At 36.5% G+C, this 25712-nt stretch overlaps 4 protein-coding genes across 7 annotated transcripts; 3 read left to right on the forward strand and 1 right to left on the reverse strand.

The window, feature by feature from the left end:
* The first annotated feature begins 6279 nt into the window (after positions 1-6279).
* On the forward strand, positions 6280-8414 carry LOC133307183 (probable pectinesterase/pectinesterase inhibitor 51). Its single transcript, XM_061507639.1, has 2 exons — positions 6280-7267; positions 7610-8414. The coding sequence occupies exons 1-2, from the start codon at positions 6343-6345 to the stop codon at positions 8296-8298; spliced, it is 1614 nt and encodes a 537-aa protein (XP_061363623.1). The 5' UTR covers positions 6280-6342; the 3' UTR covers positions 8299-8414.
* Positions 8415-9943: 1529 nt separating this feature from the next.
* LOC133307173 (uncharacterized) lies at positions 9944-11713 on the forward strand. Its single transcript, XM_061507623.1, has one exon. The coding sequence runs from the start codon at positions 9944-9946 to the stop codon at positions 11711-11713; it is 1770 nt and encodes a 589-aa protein (XP_061363607.1).
* Positions 11714-11766: 53 nt separating this feature from the next.
* Positions 11767-12768, forward strand: LOC133307174 (uncharacterized). Its single transcript, XM_061507624.1, has one exon. It carries the CDS (start codon positions 11767-11769, stop codon positions 12766-12768), a length of 1002 nt encoding a protein of 333 aa, XP_061363608.1.
* Positions 12769-16741: 3973 nt separating this feature from the next.
* LOC133307186 (UDP-glucuronate:xylan alpha-glucuronosyltransferase 1-like) lies at positions 16742-21879 on the reverse strand. 4 transcript variants are annotated; one of them, XM_061507643.1, is made up of 4 exons: positions 21815-21879; positions 20160-20353; positions 18270-18908; positions 16742-17775 (listed from the first exon to the last, which is right to left on the reverse strand). In XM_061507643.1, the coding sequence occupies exons 1-4, from the start codon at positions 21877-21879 to the stop codon at positions 16742-16744; spliced, it is 1932 nt and encodes a 643-aa protein (XP_061363627.1). The 4 variants fall into 4 exon arrangements, with proteins under 4 accessions (XP_061363627.1, XP_061363628.1, XP_061363626.1 ...); XM_061507644.1 differs by having other exon boundaries at positions 18270-18880; positions 20147-20353; XM_061507642.1 differs by having other exon boundaries at positions 18270-18898; positions 20147-20353.
* Positions 21880-25712: the final 3833 nt, after the last annotated feature.

Here is a 25712-nt window from a genome sequence, read left to right on the forward strand (position 1 = left end):
CATTTAAAATTATGAAGCATTGTTTCATGATTTTCCCTCACTAGGTTGAATTGTAGCCTTGACTTTTCAATCGATTTTTCAACTTTAAATGACACCACAAACTAGTTTTCAATTCTAAACCAAATAACATAAAGAAATCAACATTCAACATACCACCCTTTATACATTTCAAATTTCACATTTCCCATAAATATGTTCATGAACCCTAGGCTTAGAGATCAATGATTCAACCAACAATCATAGAGTTTCTTACCTCCACTAAGCTCCAAGCATCTACAAGACCAACATCCAACCTTGAAAACACTCAAAAATCACTATTCATTTTCACACATAAATAGTACCACGAAGGGAGAGATGAGAAAATCTCTTGATTCCAAGCTTTTCAAGGCTAAATGACTTATGGGTTTTGTTGACAATGGCCTTGGCTTCAAGTTTCATGTTGGGTGCATGGTGTTTTGATTGCTAGAATAGAAAAATAAAAATTTTAACACCAAAGGGGGAGGGGCGTCAGGTCTGCAGTAAGGGGGAAGGAATAGGTAAGTGAATAATGGTTTATTTGCCACTTAATGGTTTCAAAAGGAATTGGTGGATTTTTTTGCTTTTACACTTAGGAAAATGCATACTAAACACTAAATTTTACTCACTTAAAACTTAAACCCACAAACATATTTTAATGATTATGACATCATTTACATAATTACCCCATTTTTGAGTTTTTTTCGATAATTTTCACAGTAATATTTTTACCCGGTAGAATTACTATTCATACTTTTTCTCAAAAAATGTCAAAATTCTCTAAATTACATTCTTATTTCAATTTCACCATTCTTATTATCAAAATAAATCCTTGTTCATATTATCGTATTCATTCCATGATTTACTTATCATCAATACCTATTAAATCACTTAATAGTATGGGTTTTTGCCGAACTGTTGTAGCGGCTAATTTTCTGCTATAGCACATTCCCATATTCATTTGATTTGTGTACTCTTGACTTGTTATTACTTTCCTTGATGGTGTGGGTTGTTATATTATGCTTTAGATTGACGTTGTTGGCTATGGAACTTTTTGAGATGCATAGATTGAAATAACAATCTTCTTGAGTCGGTTAATAAAATTGAAATTTTTTATATTTTAAATACCTTGAATATAATTTAAAAATGAAAGAATTATAACAATTCTTGGGTTCTTGTGTAAAATGAGAATGACCCATTTCATGGGTTGGTGGTCAGTGACTCCAGTCAAGGTTTAATACTATAATTTTTTTAGCTTAATGACAACTCAATTCTATATCGTATAATATTAAGGTATTACACATAAGCTTCTTATTTGAACCAATCAAGGAGGAGAAAATTGATTTTCTACAAAGAAGAGCTTGAGCAAGAGAATGGGACTCATGAAGTTGAAAAATATTACTTTCAAAGTTTGATTGGTTGTCTAATGTACCTCACAACATAAAGACATATGTTTTATTTTTTGTAATTCTCTTATCTCATTTTATGCATTGTGCTATCAAAATGCACTTAAGATAAACAAAAAGAGTAATATGATACATAAAAATAACAATTGATTTTGTGTGAAGTTTAAGAAAGGTCAAAACTCTAAGCTATTTGGAATTTTTTTATAGTGATTGTGAAGGTTTTCTGGAAGATATGAAAAGTACCTTTGATTTTTGTTTTAATCTTGGTTCAGGAAATTTCTCATGGTATCCTAAGAAGTATGTTGTTGTAGAATAGTTCATAGCATAAGCTAAATTTATAGCGGCTACCTTTGTAGTTTTTATTATAGTACATCAAAGGGGTCAAAGCTCAGAAACACAAAAGACTAATCAACTAAATTACAAATGTCATGAGCCAGCAAAGGACCCAGACCAAAGAGTATCTCATAATGAACAAACGTGTTCTCCTCAAGATGACCTCATAACTTTGCCAACCAATCAACACATCTATTTTCCTCTCTTCTCGTATGAATAAGTTGAATATGCCACTCTCGATTAAGCCATTCCTTAATACTATTAACCAACTGGTTATCAGCAGCTAAAATGCTTCTAATAGAGAGCGCCTTAACAGCATTTGAGGAATCACTCTCAACCAGCAAAAACTTAACGTTCAAGTCCCACGCCACTTGAAGACCTTTCAAGATTGCCTAAAGTTCAGCAACCAAGGGAGAACATATACCTATATTATACGTGAAACGTGCCAGCCAAGAACCTTTATCATCTCTTATTAAACTATCATAAGATGCTCTTTTAGTATTGGGGTTCACCGTCCCATCCACATTGATCTTCCATCACCCATGTGGAACGAGTGTCCAACTAACATGTCTTATATCTAGATTGCCCATGTCTTGAGTAACGTTCAACCTCTGCGCCCTTTTAACCTCAGCGATGTAATTGGAGATAAAGAGGATGGGATTAAGGGGTCTTCTAAAGTGAAGATTGTGGATCTCATTATTCCTCCAACTCCAAAGATGCCAAATTATTGTGATGAAGATATCAGACCAAGCAAAAACCTGTCTATTACACTATTCCCCACACAAGTTTTTCTTGATCCAGATATCAAGTAATCCTACAGGGGGGTCTCCAACAAACCAAGCTCTCCAATAAACGAGGCATGTTTGCAATTCCTCAAAACGTGGGTAATATCTTCCACAACATCATGTCAGAGATATAGTTAATTTTGTAATGGGCTACATCTGTAGTTAATCAAGTTATTTCTCACAATCCAATCTTTAACAGGAAAACCAAGCATTTTAAAATCAAGTTTTTTTTAAGGGAAGTTAAAAGAAGAACAAGAACAAGAACAAGAACAAGAACAAGAACAAGAAACTACACTTTTCCATTTCAAGTCCAAAAATTAGTGGGTATTTATTTTCAAAAAGTCATCGTCTTCAAGCAAATTTGAAGATCTAAGGAAGAAGAAGGAGTGTTAAAGATCATGCTTAGGAGTGCATTTAACATTTTATTTTTAATTTTTAATTTTTAGGAGTTGGGTATTTTCATGTTTAGGATCATGGTCTGTTATTGATATGTCGTCCATAATGTGATAGGCTGTTTTCTTTTCAAGTTTAATTGGTAGTTATCTTTCAATTGGTAATTTACTTTTCACATTATAAATTGTATGGTTTTCGAGTAAATTACAAAATGATTGATTTAAGTGGTACATGCTTTATTCCATTTAATTAAGGTCTTGGGTTCAAGTCCTTGTAAATACAAAGAAATGAACGTACTATTTTCATTTCTAATATCACTTTAAACGTGGAAGATAGATAATTTAAAATGATATCACTTTAAAACTAATGCTTTATTGATATTAGTTTTTTTTTTAATCAGCAACCCAAAATTGAAAGGACTTGAACAAAGAGATATTAGTAAAGCCCAAAAAAATATATAAAGCAGTTATTTGAAAATTAAATAAAATAAAATAAAACCTTATAAACGGCTAGAGCACCCTTTTAGGACTTTTGGGCAAAAGAATTGTCCAGTTAAAATTGATTGGATAAGTTTTTCCAAACTAATTCAGTCACTGATATTGACGGGACTTGGGCCATGTCAGCGCCACGTAGGCAGTCCATTACCTTAAAACTTCGGAAGAACATAACTTTTGACTCGGGTATTCAAATCAGATGATTTTTTTTATTTGACATAACTTTTCGAGATCCACACAATGACACCTCATTTGACATATTTTATCTCCCTCAAATATAGTTTGAATTTGCAACAATAGTTCCACAATTACAAGATCATTTAAATTCATAAGATGCTGAGTTCTTTCCGAACCAACATTATGAGCCACCACACGTGCCATCTTCTGGATTTAAAGTCTTGTGATTGTGGTACAATTGTTACAAATTCGAACTATATTTGTGGGAGATAAGTCAAATAAGGTGTCATTGCGTAGATATCGAAAAGTTATGTGAAATAAAAAAAATATCTGATTTGGATATCCGAATTAAAAGTTATGACCTGACGAAGTTTTACGATAACGAAACTGCCTACTTGACGCTGACATAACACAAGTCTCGTCAGTATCATTGACGAACTAGTCCCGTCAATACCAGTGACATGTAGTTTAAAAAAACTTATCCAATTAAATTTAACTAGATAATTCTTTCGTCCAAAAATCTTAAAAAAGTGCCTTTTCCCCCTTATAAACGCCTAAAAAAAACAAAGAGAAACATTTTGAGAAACAAAGATGGAAGAGAGATAATTTAAAGTGAAAGTTTTAAAAAACGTAATACTTATGTAAAACATTGGTTAGGGTCTAGGGATCGAGAAAAGTTAACATAGACCCGCTGCACCATAATTCAGTGTTTCATTTTTCAAAATAAGAAATTTTTTATGACACTTTTATCCCTATCATTTTAGGTATTTCCTTCCATGTCCTAGTTTTTTTTTCTATTTTTAGAAAAAGGTTAATTGCACCGGGTGCATAGTAACTTTTCTCCTAGGTAGTGTTTGGTTGAAGATTTATTTTAGGATTGATGGGAAAGTGTAGGTGGATATTGAAAAATACCACGTTTGGTTCAGGTTTTTTCAAGAAATACAGGCAAATATGATAGATGGGAAAATAACTTTTGTGTTGATTTTTAGATGAAATTCACTGTTACAGAATACCACTTGAGATGTGGTATTTTGAGATGACTGGGGAAGTGAAAAAACAGGTGCAAAGTTTCTCCCGAACATAGATTTTGCATATTTAAATAAATTTTCCTGGTAATATTTGGGTCAACCAAACAATTTTTTTTACATTTTCCTATCAAACTCACTTTCCAACCATTTTTCTATCAATTACATTTCCCTAGTAAAAAAAAAATTCTCCCGAACCAAACACTACCCTAGGGATCGCCCAGTCCTCGGTTGAATCGACAATGTTGTACTTGTGTGTAGTTGTTAGCCACACTTGACTATCGTTTTAACTTTTCACACACTCAGGATGAAAATAGAGTCCAGATTCGCCAATCGCTCGCATATAGGGGTGTTAACGGGCCGTGCCGAGCCGAGCTTTGGTCATAAAAGGCTAAGCCTGTGTTTAAATGTGTTGGCCTTACCAAGCCTGTTACCTGTTACAAATATAATTATCGGCCTGTGACCTACTTTATTTACAAAAAATAAAAGCCTGATTTAGCCTGTTAGCCTGTTAGAAAAGAATAAGATAACAAAAATTTATCCAAACATAATATACAACCAACAACACTAGTAATTCCATAAATATTCATAAATTCAATGTATATCCAAAGAGCATAATATAGAACAAAATCATTCAAAAAGTCTGTTTAACTAATAAAATAAGGGTGAAATGGATTGAGAGGAGAGAGAGGGCTATTATAAATAGTATAAAAAATATAAATAAAAAAATAAAATAATATACTAGGCCAGCCTGAGAGGCTCCAATGCCGAGCTTTTGAATTGGACCCTGAGACCTTTTTACTAAACGAGCTTTTATACAAGTCCAAGCCTGGTTCCAACAACCAATATTAGACATGTAAGCTCAGGAATAAATCTTTGGTACTACTGTTGTACCTAGATTCAGTGCATCTTATCAATGAGAGCATTATACATTAGAAGAGAAAAAAAAATCTGACAGAAAAAATAAAATTTTAGCTAGCATGTAATATTCTCATTGGTGAGATGTACTGAATCTTTGGTACAACAATAGTACCAAAGATTTATTCGTAAGCTCAAGTCTTCAGAGCCGAGCTAAAGACCCCTGAAAGATCGCAGGCTTGTTTATCACCCCTACTCGCATACATCCCAATCAAAATGAACCACCGTCACTCCGTTCCACATACCCTTCTTCTACCTTCTACGAATCCCCATCAGGTTCACACCCATCCATCTTAATCATTAATCACCTTTGCTTCTCTTCAATCTTGTCTTACCCCGCTATCCTTCAATTCACATTGACCATCATTTTTATGCTTTGAATCAAAAATCCACCACTTCCAACCTCTACGGTAACTCTCTTCCAACCTCTGCTTATGACTCTGAGTGAGTGAGTGAGAGACACACAAATTCCTCAGCCTCCAAAAAACACCAAACTGGCAAAACCCCTCTCAACGAGATGAAGTAACCATAACAGAAAAAACACACCATCAGAGTATCACTCCCCCAAAAAAGTAAAAATATATATATAGTTTAAAAGAAAACAGTTATTAACCATTATTTGGAAGCCATTATTATTAACCAAACACCCAACAATAAAAAAAAAAAAATGAAAACCACCACTTCCATAAATTCCTACAATTCATCCCAACCCACCACGATGTTCACCCACATTAGAAAACCCACTAAACCCATCACACTCCTTCCAATCTCCAGATCCACCCTCATCATCCTCTCCATGGCATCCCTTCTCTTCATCTTTCTCTTCCTCTCTCTTTCCTCCGCCACCAACAACCACACCCTCCTCCTCAAACCACTCTCTCTGGAGATCCAACAAGCCTGCAAGGCCACACGATTCCCTCTCCAATGCCACTCCTCACTCACCCAATCCAAACACCTCCCTAACAACCCCACCCCTCTCCAAATCCTCCAATCCGCCATGGCAATTTCCTACGAAAACCTTAGCACCGCACGATCCATGGTTCAGTCCATCCTCGACGCCTCCGCAAACAACCGTACACGCGCCACCGTCGCCAAGAGCTGCCTCCAGGTCCTCCACTACTCCCATTACCGGACCTCCCTCGCCGCCGACGCCCTCCCCCGCGGCAACACCAAGGACTCCCGTGCATGGTTCAGCGCCGCCTTGGCCTACCAGTACAACTGCTGGTCCGGGTTGAAGTACGCGAACGACACCGCATCCGTCGCCGAAACGATGTCGTTTCTGGACTCCCTCACCGGCGTCTCCAGCAACGCGCTCAACATGATGGTGTCGTACGATCGCTTCGGGAACGACACCGCATTGTGGAGGCCGCCGTTCACGGAGCGCGACGGTTACTGGGAGGCTTCCGGGTCGGGAGAGTTCGGGTCCGGACCCGGGTTGCCCGCGAAACTTACGCCGGACGTTAAGGTGTGTAAGGACGGTGGCGAAGGTTGTTATAAGACGGTTCAGGAAGCGGTTAATGCGGCGCCGGATAACGTCAGCGTCGGTGAACGGTTGTTTGTGATACACATAAAGGAAGGGGTTTATGAAGAGAGGGTTAGGGTTCCGTTAAGGAAGAGGAATGTGGTGTTCTTGGGTGATGGCATTGGTAAAACTGTCATCACTGGGTCTGCAAACGTGGGGCTTCAGCCTGGGATGACAACCTACAACTCAGCCACCGTAGGTGAGTTTGTTTTGTTTAAGGTTTAGCTGTTTTTATTCATTACTTCATTATTCCCCTGTTTGTACATTATAAGAAATTCCATTTTGCTAGAATAATGAGAAAATGTGTTTAGTTGTTTAAATAGCTGTTGAATTTTAAAATGAAGTTTGTTCTAGATTCCAGGAGATAGTTGTTTTGATTTATTTGATTTCAACTCATTTTGAAAATGGTTGGTGAAATTTAAACTTTTAACTTTCACAGGTTTGAAGAAGTATGGCATGTGTAGAGTTGTTTTAGTAGGATGAGAGGCATAGAGCATAGTGTTGATGTGTTCTTAATGAGTTTAATTAATTAACTTGGCAGGGGTTGTTGGTGATGGATTCATGGCAAAGGATCTCACAATCCAAAACACGGCAGGTGCTAATGCTCACCAAGCAGTAGCATTCAGATCAGACAGTGATCTTTCTGTCATTGAGAATTGTGAATTCATAGGCAATCAAGATACCCTTTATGCTCATTCCCTGCGCCAATTTTATAAATCTTGCCGTATCATTGGCAATGTGGACTTCATCTTTGGAAACTCAGCTTCAATCTTCCAAGACTGCCAAATCCTTGTCCGGCCGAGGCAAACCAGGCCGAGGAAGGGCGAGAGCAACGCCATTACTGCGCATGGCAGGACAGACCCTGCTCAGTCAACAGGCTTTGTTTTCCAGAACTGCTTGGTTAATGGTACTGAGCAATATATGGAATTGTACTACAGCAAGCCTGAAGTGCACAAGAACTACCTGGGTAGGCCTTGGAAGGAGTATTCTAGAACAGTTTTCATTCATTCATTCTTGGAAGCCCTTATCACACCACAGGGTTGGATGCCATGGAGTGGGGATTTTGGGTTGAATACACTTTACTATGGGGAATTTGAGAACTCGGGACCTGGTTCTAATTTGACTCATAGGGTACCATGGAGTAGCCAGGTCCCGGCTGAGCATGTGTTCACGTATTCAGTGCACAGTTTCATTCAAGGAGATGATTGGATTAATCATCTCAGTTATTAGCTTTTCCTAGGAGGGAGCAGGAGGGATCATAGAGCGATGAATAGGAGGCATCAGTAAATGGGGAATTTTTTTAACACCCACTTTGTAACTACTGCCAATACAATGAAGATTTCAAAAGCCATTTGGAGAAATTCCAAATTTGTGATCTTTTGTTGTAATACCCTCTGTTGAAACAGGTTTGCTTCCGGTGGATTTCATTTGGGTGTTTAAGAAAGTGACAAAAAAGGCAAAAGTCACAGTTGCTCCTGCCGCCAGTGCCGTCGATAAGGTCACCAAATAGGTGGTGAGTTGAATAGCACCGAAGGTGATTCAAGTTTTGGAATTAGGCATAAAGAGGAAAGAGGAAGTGGCAGATGATGGACTAAGATGCAATTTCCAATTGTGTTGAACTAAAACATAAATAGGACAATCAACTCCTATGAATACTAAAAATTATTATATTATGTTATTTTAGATTTGCACCGGTGCAGCTTTAATCATAAACGCCACCTCATTTCTTGTATGTATTTCACAGTGATGACTGATGATCTACTTGCCGACATTATGTATTTATAATGGCGGAGGTTTGACCAAATATAGCAGGTAGTCACATGATGCCGAAAGGTCTTTAAACGCTTTGAAAGAAATTAATTGGTTCACCTGCTTCCTTTGCATGACTTGCAAGGGTGATTATGTTGTATTTCAAAGATGGGAAACAATGTATTCAAAAAAAACAGAAAAGAAAGAATGATGGGAAACAATCAAATTGACATATTTTTCGAAATATATTATCCAAATGTCAGGATATAATTTTATTATTTTTTGATAAAATGTCACACTTTAAGATCGGTTGTTAGTTTAAAGGGATTTATTATTGAGATATGTTTTTCTCATACTGTATGAGACAAATTATCTCATGCAACACATAAAAATGAGTAGGATTCACTTTTTTCTTTTTCTCTCTTCTTTTTAGTGGGTTTCACTTATTTTTTTTTTGTGTTGTATAAGATAATTTGTTTCATGCAATATGAGAAAAATATTTTCCTTATATAAAAGATATTGTTTGTTTGCCACATGTTGCACAAACAAGAATATAAAAGACATTGTTTGTTTGCCATATGTTGCGCAAACAATATTTACTGTCAAAAACAACGTCTTAGATTTGTTATTAGGTTCCCTTTTTCTGTTGTTAATGTAGATAAGTTATCTACAGTAAGTCTAATACGACGTCGTTTTGAGGCGGAAATCATAATGTTTTTGTATTTTTAATTTATTTCAGGGTTATAATAGTCTTTATATTTATAATTTTTAATATTTTAATATCAAAACGACGTCGTTTTGAGAATAAATGCAGATAACTTATCTGCATTAACTGCAGAAACATTTTTCCTTTCTTATTTCTGACAATGGATCCTTGTTCAAACTATATGTGACAAGTTGCTAGGATTGACAATGGGTCCTAAAACATTTTGACAAATTTTTCTAAAACATAACATTTGAATAATTTATTTTTAAAAATGTGTCAATTTGGTCTTTATCCCTTTTAAAGATCATAGAAGATATAAATCAAAAAAAGGAAATAAAATAGAGATGTGAACGCGTAGCCTCACGCGCGCGATTTATTTTCTGTCTGCTAGGGTTTTCTCTAAGCTTTCTATTTCGAATCATGGATACTGAAGGTGCTAACCAACAATTGCGAGTAGAAGGTGATGGATCTAGGAATGGTAGAGGTGGGGTTTTGACGGAGGAGGAGAACCCCTCTCCGACTGGGAAGAAACCGAAAGGGGATGCTACAGAGGATCTGACGATGGACGAGGAGATGAATGAGGATGATGCGGCTGATTCAGGAGGTCGTAATCTTGTTCATCTGATACAAGATGTGAAGATGACGGAGGGAAGCGGTGGAAATCGGGCAAGAGTGGTGTCCTATAAGGACAAGCTTTTGAAGCTAAATGGTAATGGTGGTCAGTCGGATACTGAAGACGATAACTGGATCTTGCAACAGAAACACGAGGATGAGGAAGCGGATCGTTTAGAAGGCTTGGGTCAGATTGAGGAGGAGGATCCTCTTTGCCCAAGGTACACGTTCTCTGCAGAGGAACACAAGCAAGATTGCGAGAAGTGGAGAAAGGCTCTGATCATCAAGATGCTGGGCAAGCGAATCGAATTCAAGTTCCTGTTGTCCAGACTTCAGAGGATCTGGAATCTGGTGAGTTCCTATGAAGCTATAGATTTGGATAATGGATTTCTGTTACTAAGATTCCAGGAGGATGGTGATTACCGTCATGTACTCGAAGAAGGGCCTTGGATTGTAAATGACCACTATGTGGTAATCCAAAGATGGAGGCCCTTGTTCGATCCTTATGACGACAGTGTCAAAAAACTGGCAGTTTGGGTGAGAATCCTTGGTCTACCCATTGAACTGTATACCATTCGTCACTTATGGCGAATTGGTAACATCTTTGGTCGCACTTTGAAAGTGGACAGGAATTCCCTGAGGAAGAGTGAGTTTGGTGAGGATGTCATTACTGAACGTGCTAGATTCGCCAGAATCTGTGTTGAGGTAGACTTGAGGAAGACCTTCTTGCCTAAATTCTGGATAGGGAACAAGGTGTATCAGGTGGGATACGAAGGGCTTCACCTAATTTGTTTCAAATGTGGGGTATACGGCCACAGAAAGGACCAATGTCCTATTGACCAAGTCCATTGTACCCAGCAGGAAATGGAAACTGTAGTTCAGGGTAAGAAGGTAACTGAGGATGTTATTTCAGATCCAAAGATAGTCAAAGAGGATGAAGCTTTTGGAAATTGGATGGTGATCCAAAGGCAACCCAAGAGCAGGAAACTAAAGGCTAAACCCCTCAGCCCTGTTAAAGGGGCCAAGGTAGAGCCAAAGCTTAACTCTGATCTAGGGGGTAATAGTTCTAGTGGGATGGTTACCAAGATTAATCTGGATGCAGAGATGAGTGGCATGGATACCAGCAATGACAATAGGAAAGACCTTGTAGAGGTGGGCTGTGTGACCAGTTCTGTGGTTGGTGGGGTCTCTCTGGTGGCTGATACCAATATTGTAGTGGCTTCTCAAAGCCCTCAGAAAAGTGGCAGAGCTACTGAAGTTGGAGTGAAGAAATCCTTGTTGAAGGAGGGGAAGGACAGATCCAAGACTGGTATTAAGTCTCAGAAGAAGTACGGAGTGGAGAATGTACCTCCTTATGCTGCTATAGATGGTTCAATCAAAGGGCTAGTCAGGAATAAGTCCAGATATTCTGACACTAATCCTTCTGGTGGGGGCATGGTGAATACCAGTTCTAGAAAAGAAGCCAGTGGAGTGCTCTATTTTGTTCTGGCTAATAATGCCAGTCCTGTTAGCCTAAAGGATGGAGTCAGTTCTTCCAAGTTGGTGGATGGGTTGTCAGCCCACCAGGTTAGTAGGTGACCTTGGGGTTTTTTTTTCTGTACAGTTTGGTTCTTTTATTAAATTTACCATTCATGTCTGTTTTAGCTTGGAATTGTAGGGGAGTGGGTAAGAGTAGCTTCCCAATTCTCATTAAAGATCTAAAATTTAGATATAAAGTTAGCATTTTGGCTTTGTTTGAAGTTAAAATTGGTGGTGCTAGGGGAGAGGAAATTATTAGGAAGCTGGGTTTTCCTAATTATTATAGACAGGATCCTGTTGGGTTTTCGGGTGGGATTTGGTTGCTTTGGGAAGGTAGCATGGTGGATGTTCAAGTGTTAGATAATCATCATCAGTTTATTCACACCAGGGTGTCCTATCTGGAGTCCTTGGCTTCTGAGTTTGTCACCTTTGTTTATGGTAGTCCTAGGAGATTGGAGAGGAGATCTTTATGGGCTGATTTGGAGGCTATCAGTTCTGGGGTTGCTGGTCCTTGGATGGTTCTGGGGGACTTTAATGCTATTCTCAAGGCTTCTGAGAAGATAGGGGGGAAGGATCTTTGCTATAAAAGTATGGAGGAATTTAATCAATGTCTAATTGATTGTGAAATTAGCGATCTTGGGTACAAAGGCCCTGACTTTACATGGAAGAGGGGCAGACTCCATGAGAGGCTTGACAGAGTGTGTGCCAATGAAGCTTGGAGTTTAGCTTGGGATTACAGATATGTGTCCCACCTTCCTTATTATAATTCTGATCACAGGCCTGTTCTGCTTTGTGATGGGGGTCACTCTGCTCCCGTTGAACACACTAGGAGCTTCAAGTTCATGGCAGCTTGGCTAACAGATAGTAGGTTCAATGATCTAGTCAGGAATAGCTTTGAAGGGGATGTAAACTGGTTGGATGCTAGGAATCAGTTTGAGTCTGAAGCTAAAGTTTGGCACCAGGATGTATTCAAGGAGGAAATTAAAAAGAAAAATAGATTATACTCTCGGTTGAATGGTCTGGACTCCTATAGATTTGGTAAATATGATCACAATACAGAATTACTTCAGAAGGAATTGTGGAGGAAGTTGCAGGCTATTCTGGTTCAAGAATAGCTGATGTGGTTTCAAAGATCTAGGATACAATGGCTAAAGTATGGAGATAAAAACTCCAAGTTCTTCCATGCCTCAACTGTTGCTAGGAGAAGGCAAAACAGGATCGTGGCTCTTAAAGATGATCAGGGAAACTGGGTATCTGACACTGAATTGCTGGTTAATATGGCCACTGAATTTTATCAAAAGCTTTTCAAAGCTGATGGGGTGAGGGAGGGTAATTTTCCTATCCAGAATAAATTCCCTGTTTTAACAGGTGCTGAGTTGAGGGACCTGGCCAGATTACCCTCTAAGGAAGAGATAAGGAGGACAGTGTTTATGATGGGGAAGTTTAAAGCACCTGGTCCAGATGGACTGAGTGCCATTTTCTTCCAAAGTCAATGGGAGACTGTTGGGAATGCTGTTTGCAAACTAGTTGAGAACATTTTTGCTAATCCTGAGGAGGTGAGGAGTGTCAATGGTACCCTAATCTGCTTAATTCCTAAAAAAGAAAGTCCTGAAAACATGAAGGAGTTTAGGCCCATTAGCTTATGCAATGTGGTGTATAAGATCATTTCTAAAATCATTACTGGTAAACTGAAGTACCTGCTGCCTAAGATTGTCTCCCCAAATCAATGTAGTTTCATTAGAGGTAGGAAAGGCAATGATAATATCATCATTGTTCAGGAAATAATCCATTCTATGAGGTCCAAGAAGGGGGGTAAAGGGTGGATGTTGATAAAGGTTGACTTAGAAAAGGCCTATAATAGGCTGGATTGGAGTTTTATCCTTGAAACTCTAATTGATATTGGAATTCCTGACTCTCTTTGTCAATTAATTCATCATTGTGTTTCTTCTGTATCCATGAGCCTTCTATGGAATGGGGTGGTCACTAAGGGAATATGTCCTCAAAGAGGTATTAGGCAAGGGGATCCTATATCCCCTCTTCTTTTTGTACTTTGCATGGAAAAGTTTTCTCAACTAATCCAGATGGCAATAGATTCAAAAGCCTGGAAACCTATTTTCTTAAGGAAAAAGGCCCCTTCTATTTCTAACCTTCATTTTGCAGATGATATTATTTTATGTGCTGAGGCCAGCTTGGAGCAGGCTCATACTATTAATCAAGTTCTGAGGATATTTGCTGATGCTTCAGGCCAGAAGGTGAGCAAGGATAAAACTAGGGTCTTCTTCTCGAAAAATGTTTGCTATCATAAGACCAAATAAATTAGTGAATCTTTGGGGATGAAGATAACAACAGATCTGGGCAAGTACCTTGGAGTCCCTATTCAGCATAAAAGAGTCTCCAAATGCACATTTAGAAATGTTCTGGACAGAATGCAAGAAAGGCTTTCTAAATGGAACCAGAACTCTTTATCTCTGGCTGGAAGATCTGACCTTGCTAAATCTGTGTTAGAAGCTCTTCCTGCTTACTCCATGCAGTCAGCAGTGTTGCCTGTGAGTGTTTGTAATGAAATGGAGAAGATGACAAGGGATTTCATATGGGGTTCTTCTCAAAGCCAAAGGAAAGTCCACCTAGTGAGCTGGAAAAAGGTGTGCAGATCTAAGAAGGAGGGAGGGTTAGGTTTCAGGGACCAGAGGGTAGTCAACAAAGCCTTCTCTATGAAACTTGGCTTTGACATCTTGTCCAACAAGGAGAATCTTTGGGTGAAAGTATTGAAAAGCAAGTATAAAATTAATGATTCCTTCAAGCCTGATCTTAGAAGAAGCAGGGGTGGGTCAAATACTTGGAGAGGTATCCAGAAAGTTTGGGATAAGGTGTTGGAAGGATCCAGAGTTATCATTGGAGATGGGTCTAATACCTTATTCTGGCTCGACAACTGGGTGCCTAATATTGGCAGGCTGATTGACTGGACCTCTTCTAGTGTTCCTGATGCTTGCAGGAATTGGAAGGTGTCTGGCTGTATCTTAGGGGACTGCTGGAATTGGAACAGGTTCAACATGTTTCTAAATAATGACATTCTGGATGCCATAAGAAAGATAAACCCCACAACTGGGCTTGCTGGAGTTGATAGGGCAATCTAGTCCCTCTCCAGCTCTGGGAAGTTCACTGTGAATTCAGCATACAGATTTATTTCTAGTCCTGGCATGAGTACTAGTCTTTGGAATTGGGATCTTATTTGGAAGTGGGAAGGTCCTCCTAGGATCCAGTCTTTTCTATGGTTATTAGCAGGTAACAAACTACTTACTAATGAAGAAAGAACTCACAGGCATATGACAATGATTGACTTGTGTCCTAGATGCCAGAACTCAGTGGAGGATACTGATCATATATTTAGAAAATGCTTTTGGGTTCAGGAGGTCTGGAGGTGTTGGATTGATAACAATGAGATGTTGAGCTTCTTGGGAAATGATATGGAGACCTGGTTGGCTAAGAATTTGGGCAGGATGAATAAGAACAGGGGTTGGAGGATGAAGTTTGGTGTGATTTGCTGGCTGGTTTGGAAAGATAGAAACAATTTGGTTTTTAATGGTAAGTCCCTTTCTCCTCAGGGGATCTTCTCCCAAGCTTCCATTTTTTCAAACAATATCAGAGAGGCTAATAATATGCTCTCTGCTGCGGGTCTTGCTGTCCCTTTGCAGTCTGAGATTCAAGTCAGCTGGGTTCCCCCTTGGGCTGGTTGGATAAAGGTTAACACTGATGGATCTTACTCTGAGAACTTGGCTCGGGCTTCGTGTGGGGGAGTTGTTAGAGATGAGGCAGGGGAGTGGATCATGGGTTTCTCAAAGAATATCTATCCAGAATCTTCATTAATGGCAGAATGCTGGGGCCTACTAATTGGGCTTGAATGGGTTTGGGTGAAGAATTTTAAAAAGGTGGTCCTGGAATGTGATTCCCTAGTGGCAGTCCAACTTGCCAAAAAGGGATGTGTTAGCTCCCATCCTTGTTATGCAGTCATTTCCAAAATCAGATCTTTGCTGGAGGAAGATTGGAGAGTTGAAGTGTGTCATGTCTATAGAGAAGGGAACCTTGTGGCAGATTGGCTGGCTACAAGGTGCATCAAGTCGACTTGGGATACCCAGTGGTACAGTGGCTATCCTTCTGGATGTGCAAGTCTAGTTTTTGATGATAGGAGGGGCAATATGTTGCCCAGGAAGTTGTCATTGTAGTTTTTCTTGCTTTTCCTCTCTATACAAAAAAAAAAAGATCATAGAAGATCCCATCCCATGGGGCCTTTAAGTTCTATTCCAAAAAAAAAAACAAAGAATCTTTGTGCATATAGGAGTGAAATATTAGTATGGGCTTTGTTACAAAACCCTATTAGTATTAGATTCGATTTCATAGCAAAAGTACTTGGGTTAGTATTATGATAATTCATTAACCGCATGTTTGTCTCGAAAATAGCTCTATCAGCCGTAGGATCGAAATGAATCCATCTACTGTGAATCAGTGATGGCTCCACTGTCTGATTCAGTATTAGGAATCGATTGGGTATCTACTTTCAAAATAAAGAATAATGCTTGTTACCCGTTTGGAAGACTCACATTTATTTACATCAGAGTTGGCTGCATTGGAGTGCATTTGTGCAGAAATTTTAGTTAGACTATTCATACTATAAATTATGCAAGTATAATGAGACTCTGTGTAAATTGTGTGGATGTTATTCTTCCAAAACAAATACTCTCAATCCCGGAACCTCTAGTTAATTTATAAGGACTACGTTTGTTCCACATGTGCTAGTAAGATTGTGACTAACAATCATTCGTTGGGTGGTAGTTTTCTTATTATAGTGGATTTTGTCAAAGAACGGTTCTGCAATTTCGTTTTATGTGTGTTAGTCCTCTCCATTGTTGATTCACTCAGGTAAAATCCTCTAAAAATTAATTGTGATGAAATGTACTTTTATGTGACGACACTGTAGAATATCCCATTTGTTATACATAAAAAAAATAAGGAAAAATGATTTCCTTTATCCCTTTTTCCTAACACTAAGAAACTTAACAAATGCAAGGAAATTTGAAAGTGAAACTGATAAACTCATAAAGCAGGAAGAGATGATGTGGTGGTAATAGCAGGTGGTGTTGGAGTGTAAGACTCATCATCTGTCCAATTTGTCTCTCCCCAATGCCTCAACATGCTTTTCCAATTGCACAAATTATCTATACATTTCTTCAAGCGCCTATCTTTAACTTCAATTCTCCAATGCCCATCTGTATAGTTTGCTATCTTAGCCTGTCTACGATCCCACTCTAACTGTGCCTTCTGCTTTGACTTCAACATGCAAAACTGCTGCAAAAGCTCAGGCATTGCATCATGCACCTTCCACCACTTTTCATGTGCAACATCACTTGCAAACTCATGAAATATATCAGCATTCCAGTTACAATCATAGTCCCTGTAGCATAACCAAGGCTTCAAACCTAGATAGTGAAGAACATACAGAATTGGAGGCTCAGCACCAAACAGCATAGTTTTCATCTGTTTCTTCTCCTCCTCATCACCAATCCAAAAATGCTTCAAGAAGTTCATGTGTCTTGGTATCCTATGCCACCATGTAAATATTTCATTCAAATATCCCTGGTCCCCTCCATTGTAAGACTCAATCTCATTAATATAATCCATCAAGAGATGAAATGTGCAATTTGATGGCTCAACAACCATGACACCCGAGTTAAAAAGAGTGGCATTATTTCCAGTTGCACTGATTTCTGGCATTCCAAATAGGAAATCAATGTTTCTTAGTATGAGTAAATCTGCATCAATAAATATTATCTTGTCATAATCTGTAAGCTGCCATAACCGGAATTTGCTGTAGTTCCATTCATTGTAAGCATCTTTTTCAGCTTTGGGGTTTCTGATTCTCTGTATTGTTCTAACCTTCCACCCTGCTGCTTCCAAACCACTTCTGTGGTATCCACTGATTGTCTCATCAACAAGTATCACAAGGTCTCGAGTTGATCCAGACATGCGGATGCTTTGTGCAGCAGCTATAGCTCCACAAACATAAACATGAGCTGAATGTAGAATTGTTGCATAGGCTTCTCTTGGAGCATTTCCATTGTATACCAGCTCTGCTTCCAATTAATTCAATTCCATTCGTGTCAACTTTATGATAAGAAAAATATAATGACAAAAATATGATAGTACATGCAAAATAATCAAATTGCAAAGATGAAAGTCTGTTTCTCATGGTCATGGATGAGAATCTAGTATGTTTAAGCAGGAAAAAGAAAAGGGTCATTTTCTTGGTTCTTCAAATCTACTTTTTTGTTAATTGACTTTGAGGGTCTTCAAAAATCATCAAAATCACCATTTTGTGCAGCAATGGAAAACTGATCTACATCTTAAACAAGGAGAGGCCACACTTAATGGACTAAGTAAGAAATAACAATAATTAGATTCAACACCAAATTTTAGTTATGGTCCTTTCACTTTTATAGTTCTTACTTAGTATATCTCTGACCAATTCACACCTGAACTTCTAACAATGACTATGCTTTTGAAGACATATAATTATGATGTTATGTCTCAACAATGTGAGAGACGAAAAGAGAGTAAAACTAACCTTTGCCTCTCATAGGAAGTGCAAGTTCACAAGATCCTACAGGAAGCTGGACTTTTTCTCTCAGAACACTCAAATTTGGTCTGTATAACCATGCATTCCCTTCACGTCCAACTAGTTCTTTGCATGTAAACAGATTTGGTATTGGAAAACAATTGGTAATAAAGAGAACATAAACGGAGTAATTGCCTTTGAAAGAGGCTGCAAGAGCAGCAGCTGCAAGCTGAAGGTGCAAACGAGCAACATCTCTAGACCAATTCCCCCCATTACGACAAGGAAGCTTCACAGCAATGAGATTAAGTCTTATTCCAGGAGATCTAAGACTTGGTAAAGAAGGGCAAACAGGAACTTCAGTTTCTTCTTCCTCATCAATCCATTCAAGGTATAGTGACTCCCATGTCATGTTTTTTGCAGCATAGTCCAAGGGCAGAACAACATGTGTAGCATCAGGAATAAGATGCTCCCAGTGGTTTGTTTCAGTCTTATTGAAATTTACAAGTCCAATCCCTTGAAATTCATTTTTACCTTTCAGCTTTTCGGTAATTTTCAATATATCATTCCAGTCAGTATCTATATTCGACATATACCGAGGATCTGAACCACCCCATATCCACCTGTTCACAAAATTATGAGAGATAGTTGCTAATATATTACACCATTCCATATAGAAGACATACGACTAATGATGATTTTTTTTAAGGGAGTAACCAATTACTACTTAGAGTTAGAGAGATATAAAATAATTAATTTAGCCTCACCAAATACTTTAAGATTTTAGGTTGAAGTGATGTTTATATGGTATTAGAGTTTAAGTGACCACGAGGTCATGAGTTCAATCCTCACAGTCACCGCCCCCACTCTCAGGTGGAATTAAGAAAAACACAAGACAGACCAAAAAAATGAGTTTGTGCAGTACAAGACAGACTAATAATGGACTTGTGTCATATCCACACTTCAAGCTTAAAAGGCTCTTACGTGAAGGGGTGTCTTAGAGAGATATAAAATAATTAATTTAGCCTCACCCAATGCTTTAAGGTTTTGGGTTGAATTGACCTTTATTAAGGGGAATGATCTTTTGACAGTTAATTTTCGTACATCTAATTATTATAATTTATTGAATTATACTTATTGATTAGTTATTAATTTTTAATATATTATAATCGTCATATGCACGGAAATCAACAACTGAGATGAGAATAAGATTTTTTATTCTTAGGGTCAAAAGATCTCTCCCTTAATCCTCTTATTAATTTTTGGAAAAAAAATATTATCATGTAGACACAACATTTTGGGAGAGAGAAAAGATACAAGGAGAGAGAAAAAACAATATATGGGCCCCACAAAAAATTGTCGCTGCAGGAAATTTTTTCTTTTTCCTGTAACAGTAGCGATGGATTCCCCATTTTTTTTAAGGGTTTTATTAATCTCGTGTTAAATGAGATAAATTATCTTATGTCATAGAGACAAATTTGTGGGCTCCACCACCTGAAAAAATAAAAAGAAAAGAAAAGAAAAAGGTGGCACAGTTATCGAAGATTGTGTAGGAAGGAAAAGTTATCTCATGTAGCGTGAGAATAGTTTTTCCCTTTTTTTAATGTGTAATTGTCTTTCTCATATTTTCTTCATTTTCAAGGACAATACAAAACTAAATATATAGTGATGGATTAAAAATAAAATATTATTAAATTAGATTTAAACAGCTTTGTAAGTAATCAGGTCTGTACTACATAAATTTGGCATTGTGATTTGGTTTTTTCCTGACTTCGTACAAAGATATTGTTTGTATCACATTTGGATTAACTTAGGGTGAAAAGAAGAAGAAAAATCTATGGAGCAAAGATGCTTAAATGTTGCATTTGCAAGTGTAAAATAGTACTTACCGAGAGCTAGAGCTTGATAAATGGTTGGTATTGTAAACCTCCGGAGAGTATAGGAGCGTTACAAAAGTGCCGCAAATGGTTATCAATAGGATAAGTTTTAAGAAAGAAAACTTGCATCTTGAGTTCCTATCTTGGATAGATAAATGGAAAGGCTTCTCTACATCTTTCACTTTGCTTCTTGGCAATCTTCGTTTGTATAAATCTTCACTGTACCACGTGATGATTCAACAACAAATTACTATATATAAGAAAATAAGTTACATAAGAAACACTTGCATCTGAATTTCATTGGTTTAATAGATCATAGTCAAACACTTTATTTGAATTTTTCAATCGATTCACAGATTATTTAACTAAACCAATTCTATCTCTCAACCTATTCTATTATCATATCATATTGTCCACATGATTTTATAAAAGGAAGTTTAACTCGGAAAAAAAATTGTAGAGTCAATCAAGGATTTTTTTACCTAGATAATATTCTCTCGTATATTATATAACAATAATAAACTTAAAATATTTTGTAAGTTGTAACTACCATAGAACGGTGTTGGGCCTATTGTCTATACTGTTTTATACGTATAGTCGGCCCGTACAAATACATCGTACCTATACATTTTTGCAATAATTGAGAGTATAGAGTGATATAAAAGTGGTTGCCTGGTTAGCTTCCTTAGACTATAAATAAGAAATATATTGAGATAAAATGTCACTGTCATATTTAGAAGATACGAAAGGTGATACGGATCACACAACATATCAACTGTATGCAGGACCTTCTTGTTGTTTGAAAAGGATTTGACAACATTATAGAATACTTCAAATCCTGCTAGGTGCATGCTTAGAACTAAGTTAACACCTAGACAGTGGCTGAGCCCGGAAATAAATCCAGCCAATCCCAAAAGTTATATTCATTTTGAAAACTCAATCAGTATCAATTATAACATAACTTTAAAAGAAAACATGTACCATTTTTCAAAACTGGTCATCAGCCACTGCACCCAGATCTGGTAATCAGAAGTTTGAATATGACTTGAGACACATAAAAACAATACGACATAAATATTGGAATATGATACATTTTTTAAAATTATAAGATATGACACGGTTATGGTATAAGTATAACATTTAAAATTAACATAAATAGCTCTCTTTAGAATATCTTGTTAACATAAAAAATCTCGCAAGAAATTGTCCATCCCAATGAAGAGAAATAGCTCTCTTTAGAATATTCATGTAATATAAAATATTGCAGTCGCAGTGAAATATTAGAAAAAAAAATTGTGTGAAATCTTCCTATGTCATAAAAATCTAAAAATATCATCCTACTGGAAATTTTGGTTCAAAAAATTTCACTGGAAATTTGATTTTCCCAAAAAAAAATTTTTTAACAATTCTTATATCAAACGTGAATAAATAGAATTGTCAATTTCAATTTACCAAAAATTTTCCTTGTACCCTCTTAACGACGCTCTCTGCATTCCAATATTCCATAATCCATGTCTGAAGAACTAATAAATAGTGAACCTCATGGTCCTAAACAGTAAAAAATGATTATTCGGAATTTCGGAGGAACTATTGAAGCTAATGTGGGAACTTTTTGTAATGAGCACATGATAAACGAGAAAGGGTGAAGCAGAATGTGCGGGGAGGGAAGAAGAAACTCACAAGGATGCAGGCAAACGGTGTCGAGCTTCAACAGCATGAGGAGAAGTACCCATTTTTCCTCTCATATTAACTATTCAACTACAGGGGCATGCAATAACATCTGATCTGCACAAACGAAGAACCAACTTCAATGAATTTATCGAGGCCCCAATAAAGAAACTGATTAACACAAAGAAATGTTTCAATCAACTACTGCAAAAAACTAAACTTGAACTCCTAGAAAACCATCTTTAAGTATATTCAAAAACAGCATCATAACAACATATGGATAACAAAACGGATAGATATAAGGTGTTTGTTATCTTAAAGTTGAAAATATCTGGTGAAATATATATTTATGTGAATTGGTTTTTAATGTATATATAAAAGAAGTAAAAAAAATTGATAGAATCATAGAAGTGTAAGAAATTGGAAAAGGCAATGACTAGATAGAACATGGTTTAAACAAAATCCCCTGGAGGCCAAAACCTGGTTGTACTTGTATAGAAGAAAAACAGAAACCAAGAAGAGAAACAATGTTCTTGTTGTGATTTAGCAGAGAGAGAGAGAGAGAGAGGAGAAGAAAACACCTTTTAGAGGTTTGTGAAGAATAGAAAGAAAGAGATCGAAGAGACACTGATGGCATAGTTGAGGCGTTTGAGTCAATATAGACAGAGTGATTCAGTAACGTCCTTCAGAATTTTTCCTTGTTCTTTCAGTTTCATTCTAGTTTTTTTTGGTAGTCACCAACTCCACCTCATCTCTCTATTTCTTTTATTTTATTATTCCTAATTTCTTCTTCTTCTTCTTCTTTTCATTTTCATTGTCGGAGTAAAATCCATTTCACTTTAGACTCCTGCTGATGTAATATCAACAATTAAGTCTTAGTTTACAAGCTACTAGAAGACATGCCTTGCGTACGTGGTAGCACTTCAATTTGATTTAAGTATATAATATGAATCATTTATGAACTCTTAATGAATGTGGAAGTTAATAGTTAGCAAAGTATGCATGGCCTTTAGGCTTTTAAGATCTTATCAAAGGGTAGTCGATTAGATTTTTGAGAGTCATAATTTACAAAGAGGGTGAAAAGATACAAAGTTGAAATCAGATTAATCGAATTAATTAGGATTTAGGACACTACTGATTGATATCTAACAAATATATATATATATATAGTGCAAATGACAATTAAAAATTTTCGGAATTATTCACCCCAACAAATAATGATTTAACACTTAAGGTGCCTAATATGTAATTCTCTCCCTATGCACTCTCCCTATTTCCATAGAGAGAGAGAGAAAAAAAAAATGAATTTTTGACATTCACCTCTTGAATTATCAAACTTTCCAGTAATTGGAGCATGATTAAATCGAGTTTTGTTATTAGTAGCATTTATTAAAAAAACAAAAACAAAAATTGTCGTTATAGTAAGAGTTGTTGCTAGTTACAGAGATTAGGTTAACGAAAACAATTGTTTATTGGATTTGGAGTAAAGGTGACCACATGTCCCTGTCCCATCTCAAATAGGAAAACCTAATTATTACTAATTTAAAAAAAAAATAGTTATATTTATAAATTTTTATTTACAAACTATATTATATCTTATCGGTAAAATGCTCTTGAATAAACTCTTACCGATAAGATATAATATAATTTTTAAGTCTATAAAAAAAAATAATCAATACAATCTTCCTTTTTTTCAAATATAGAAAAATAATTTCATAAACAAAGTAGACTTTTGGTGATTACTTTTAGATCGTGCCCTATAGGACTTGGGGACCCTGATCTTGAATTGTTATGCATGATCAGGGTATGCATTCCCTCCCTAATTATATTTTTCTTAAAAATGCATGACTTAGTTAATTTAATATCCATAAGTAGGTAAAGACTCTTATCTTTATTCTAATTTAATCATTGTGTTTAACACTAATGAATTTCATCTCCATTTGAAGAAATTGGTTGGCAACATCAAACACCTAATTAGCTGCCAAGACAACTACACATGGAACTAGTTTATTATTATCCTGCTTTTTCGTTCTTATAACGTGATTATAATTACTCATACTTAAAATTGATGACATTCGTTTAAGTGTCTTTTTATAGACTATTTCACCAAACCCATGGTCTTAGCACTACCAAAATTAGTCAATACTGCAATAAGAATGTTTATTAACCGAAATAAAAAGATTTCTTATCAATCAGCAAAGGTACATTGCACCAGTTTGACCACCCCTGTTCCCTCTGCCTCGGTAAGAGTAGATTTCATACAGTAATATGGAAGCCTTGCACCCATCGCTACGTATACCTAGTCCTCATTTCAATCTATATATATATATATATATATATATATATATATATATATATATATATATATATGGGTAAACATTTTTGCAGCCACTTTAAATAAGCTTATCTACAGCTACCGTTTATAACTATGTTCTCCCGAGAGAACATAGTTATAACGCAAAAGTTGCTTTTTTCTCTCTCTCCACGTCAGCAGACAGGTTCTGAAAAGTAATTGAGGAGAGAGAAAAAAGTAACTTTTAATGTTATAACTATGTTCTCCCGGGAGAACATAGTTATAAACGGTAGCGGTAGATAAGCTTATCTAAAGTGGCTGTAGAAATACTTTTGCCATATATATATATATATATATATATATATATATATATATATATATATAGGGTAAACATTTCTACAGCAACTTTAGACAAGCTTATCTACAGCTGCCATTTTTAACTATATTCTTCCGAGAGAATATAGTTATAACGTTAAAGTTACTCTTTTCTCTCTCTCCACGTCAGCAAAAAAGTTCTGAAAAGTAAATGAGGAGAGAGAAAAAAGAGCAACTTTAACGTTATAACTATATTCTCCCGGGAGAATATAGTTAAAAATGGCAGCTGTAGATAAGCTTATCTAAAGTTGCTGTAGAAATACTTTTGTTCTGACGTGGAGAGAGAGAAAAGAGCAACTTTAACGTTATAACTATATTCTCCCGAGAGAATATAGTTAAAAATGACAGCTGTAGATAAGCTTATCTAAAGTTGCTGTAGAAATGTTTACCCCTATATATATATATATATATATATATATATAGGGCAAGTTATATTTACAAACATTTTTGTTTACAAACTCTTACAAACTACACTATGTTCTCCCGGGAGAACACTAGTTCCACTATGTTCTCTCGGGAGAACATAGTGTAATTTGTAAAAAAAATTCAAAAAAGTTTGTAAACGGATCCTTCCCTTAAATATATATATATATATGTATGTGTGTGTGTGATTTGATTTTCTTATGTTGCATGAGAATTGAATTCTCATGTTGTGACTCAGTTAGTGGTAGATCCCATATTTATTAAAAAAAGATAAAGTAAAGAAAAAGTTTGAACGCAAATCGAATGGTCACAACATGAGAATTGAATTCTCATGCAACATGAGAAAATATTTTTCACATATATATATATATATATGGGTTTAGTGAGTGTACAGTGACTGGATACAAAATTCGGTCCAGTGCACTAAGTTCTCCTGCGAGAATATAGTTATAATAAATATTATAACTATGTTCTCCAGGTGTTCTCCCAGGAGAACTTAGTGCACTAGACGGTCCAGTGACTGAATTTTCATTTTTTTCCTATATATATATATATATAAGGTTATATTTATCTCATTCAACATAAGATAACACATCTTCCTACACACACATAACAAAGATGGGTCTCACCTCTATTTTTTTTCTCTCAAATCATTTGTGGGTCCTTCTTATAATTTTATTTCACTAACATAAGATAACTCATCTCCAACAACATAAGAAAAATATTTTCGATATATATATGGGAAAAATATTTCTCAAGCAGCTTGAGATAAGTTTATCTCCGGCTACCCCAAAACTACGTCGTTTTATTTATTTATTT

Source organism: Gastrolobium bilobum, unplaced genomic scaffold (assembly GCF_033153095.1).
Source record: "Gastrolobium bilobum isolate Gb01-03AN ecotype WA unplaced genomic scaffold, APGP_CSIRO_Gbil_v1 utg12578, whole genome shotgun sequence".
NCBI lineage: Eukaryota > Viridiplantae > Streptophyta > Magnoliopsida > Fabales > Fabaceae > Gastrolobium > Gastrolobium bilobum.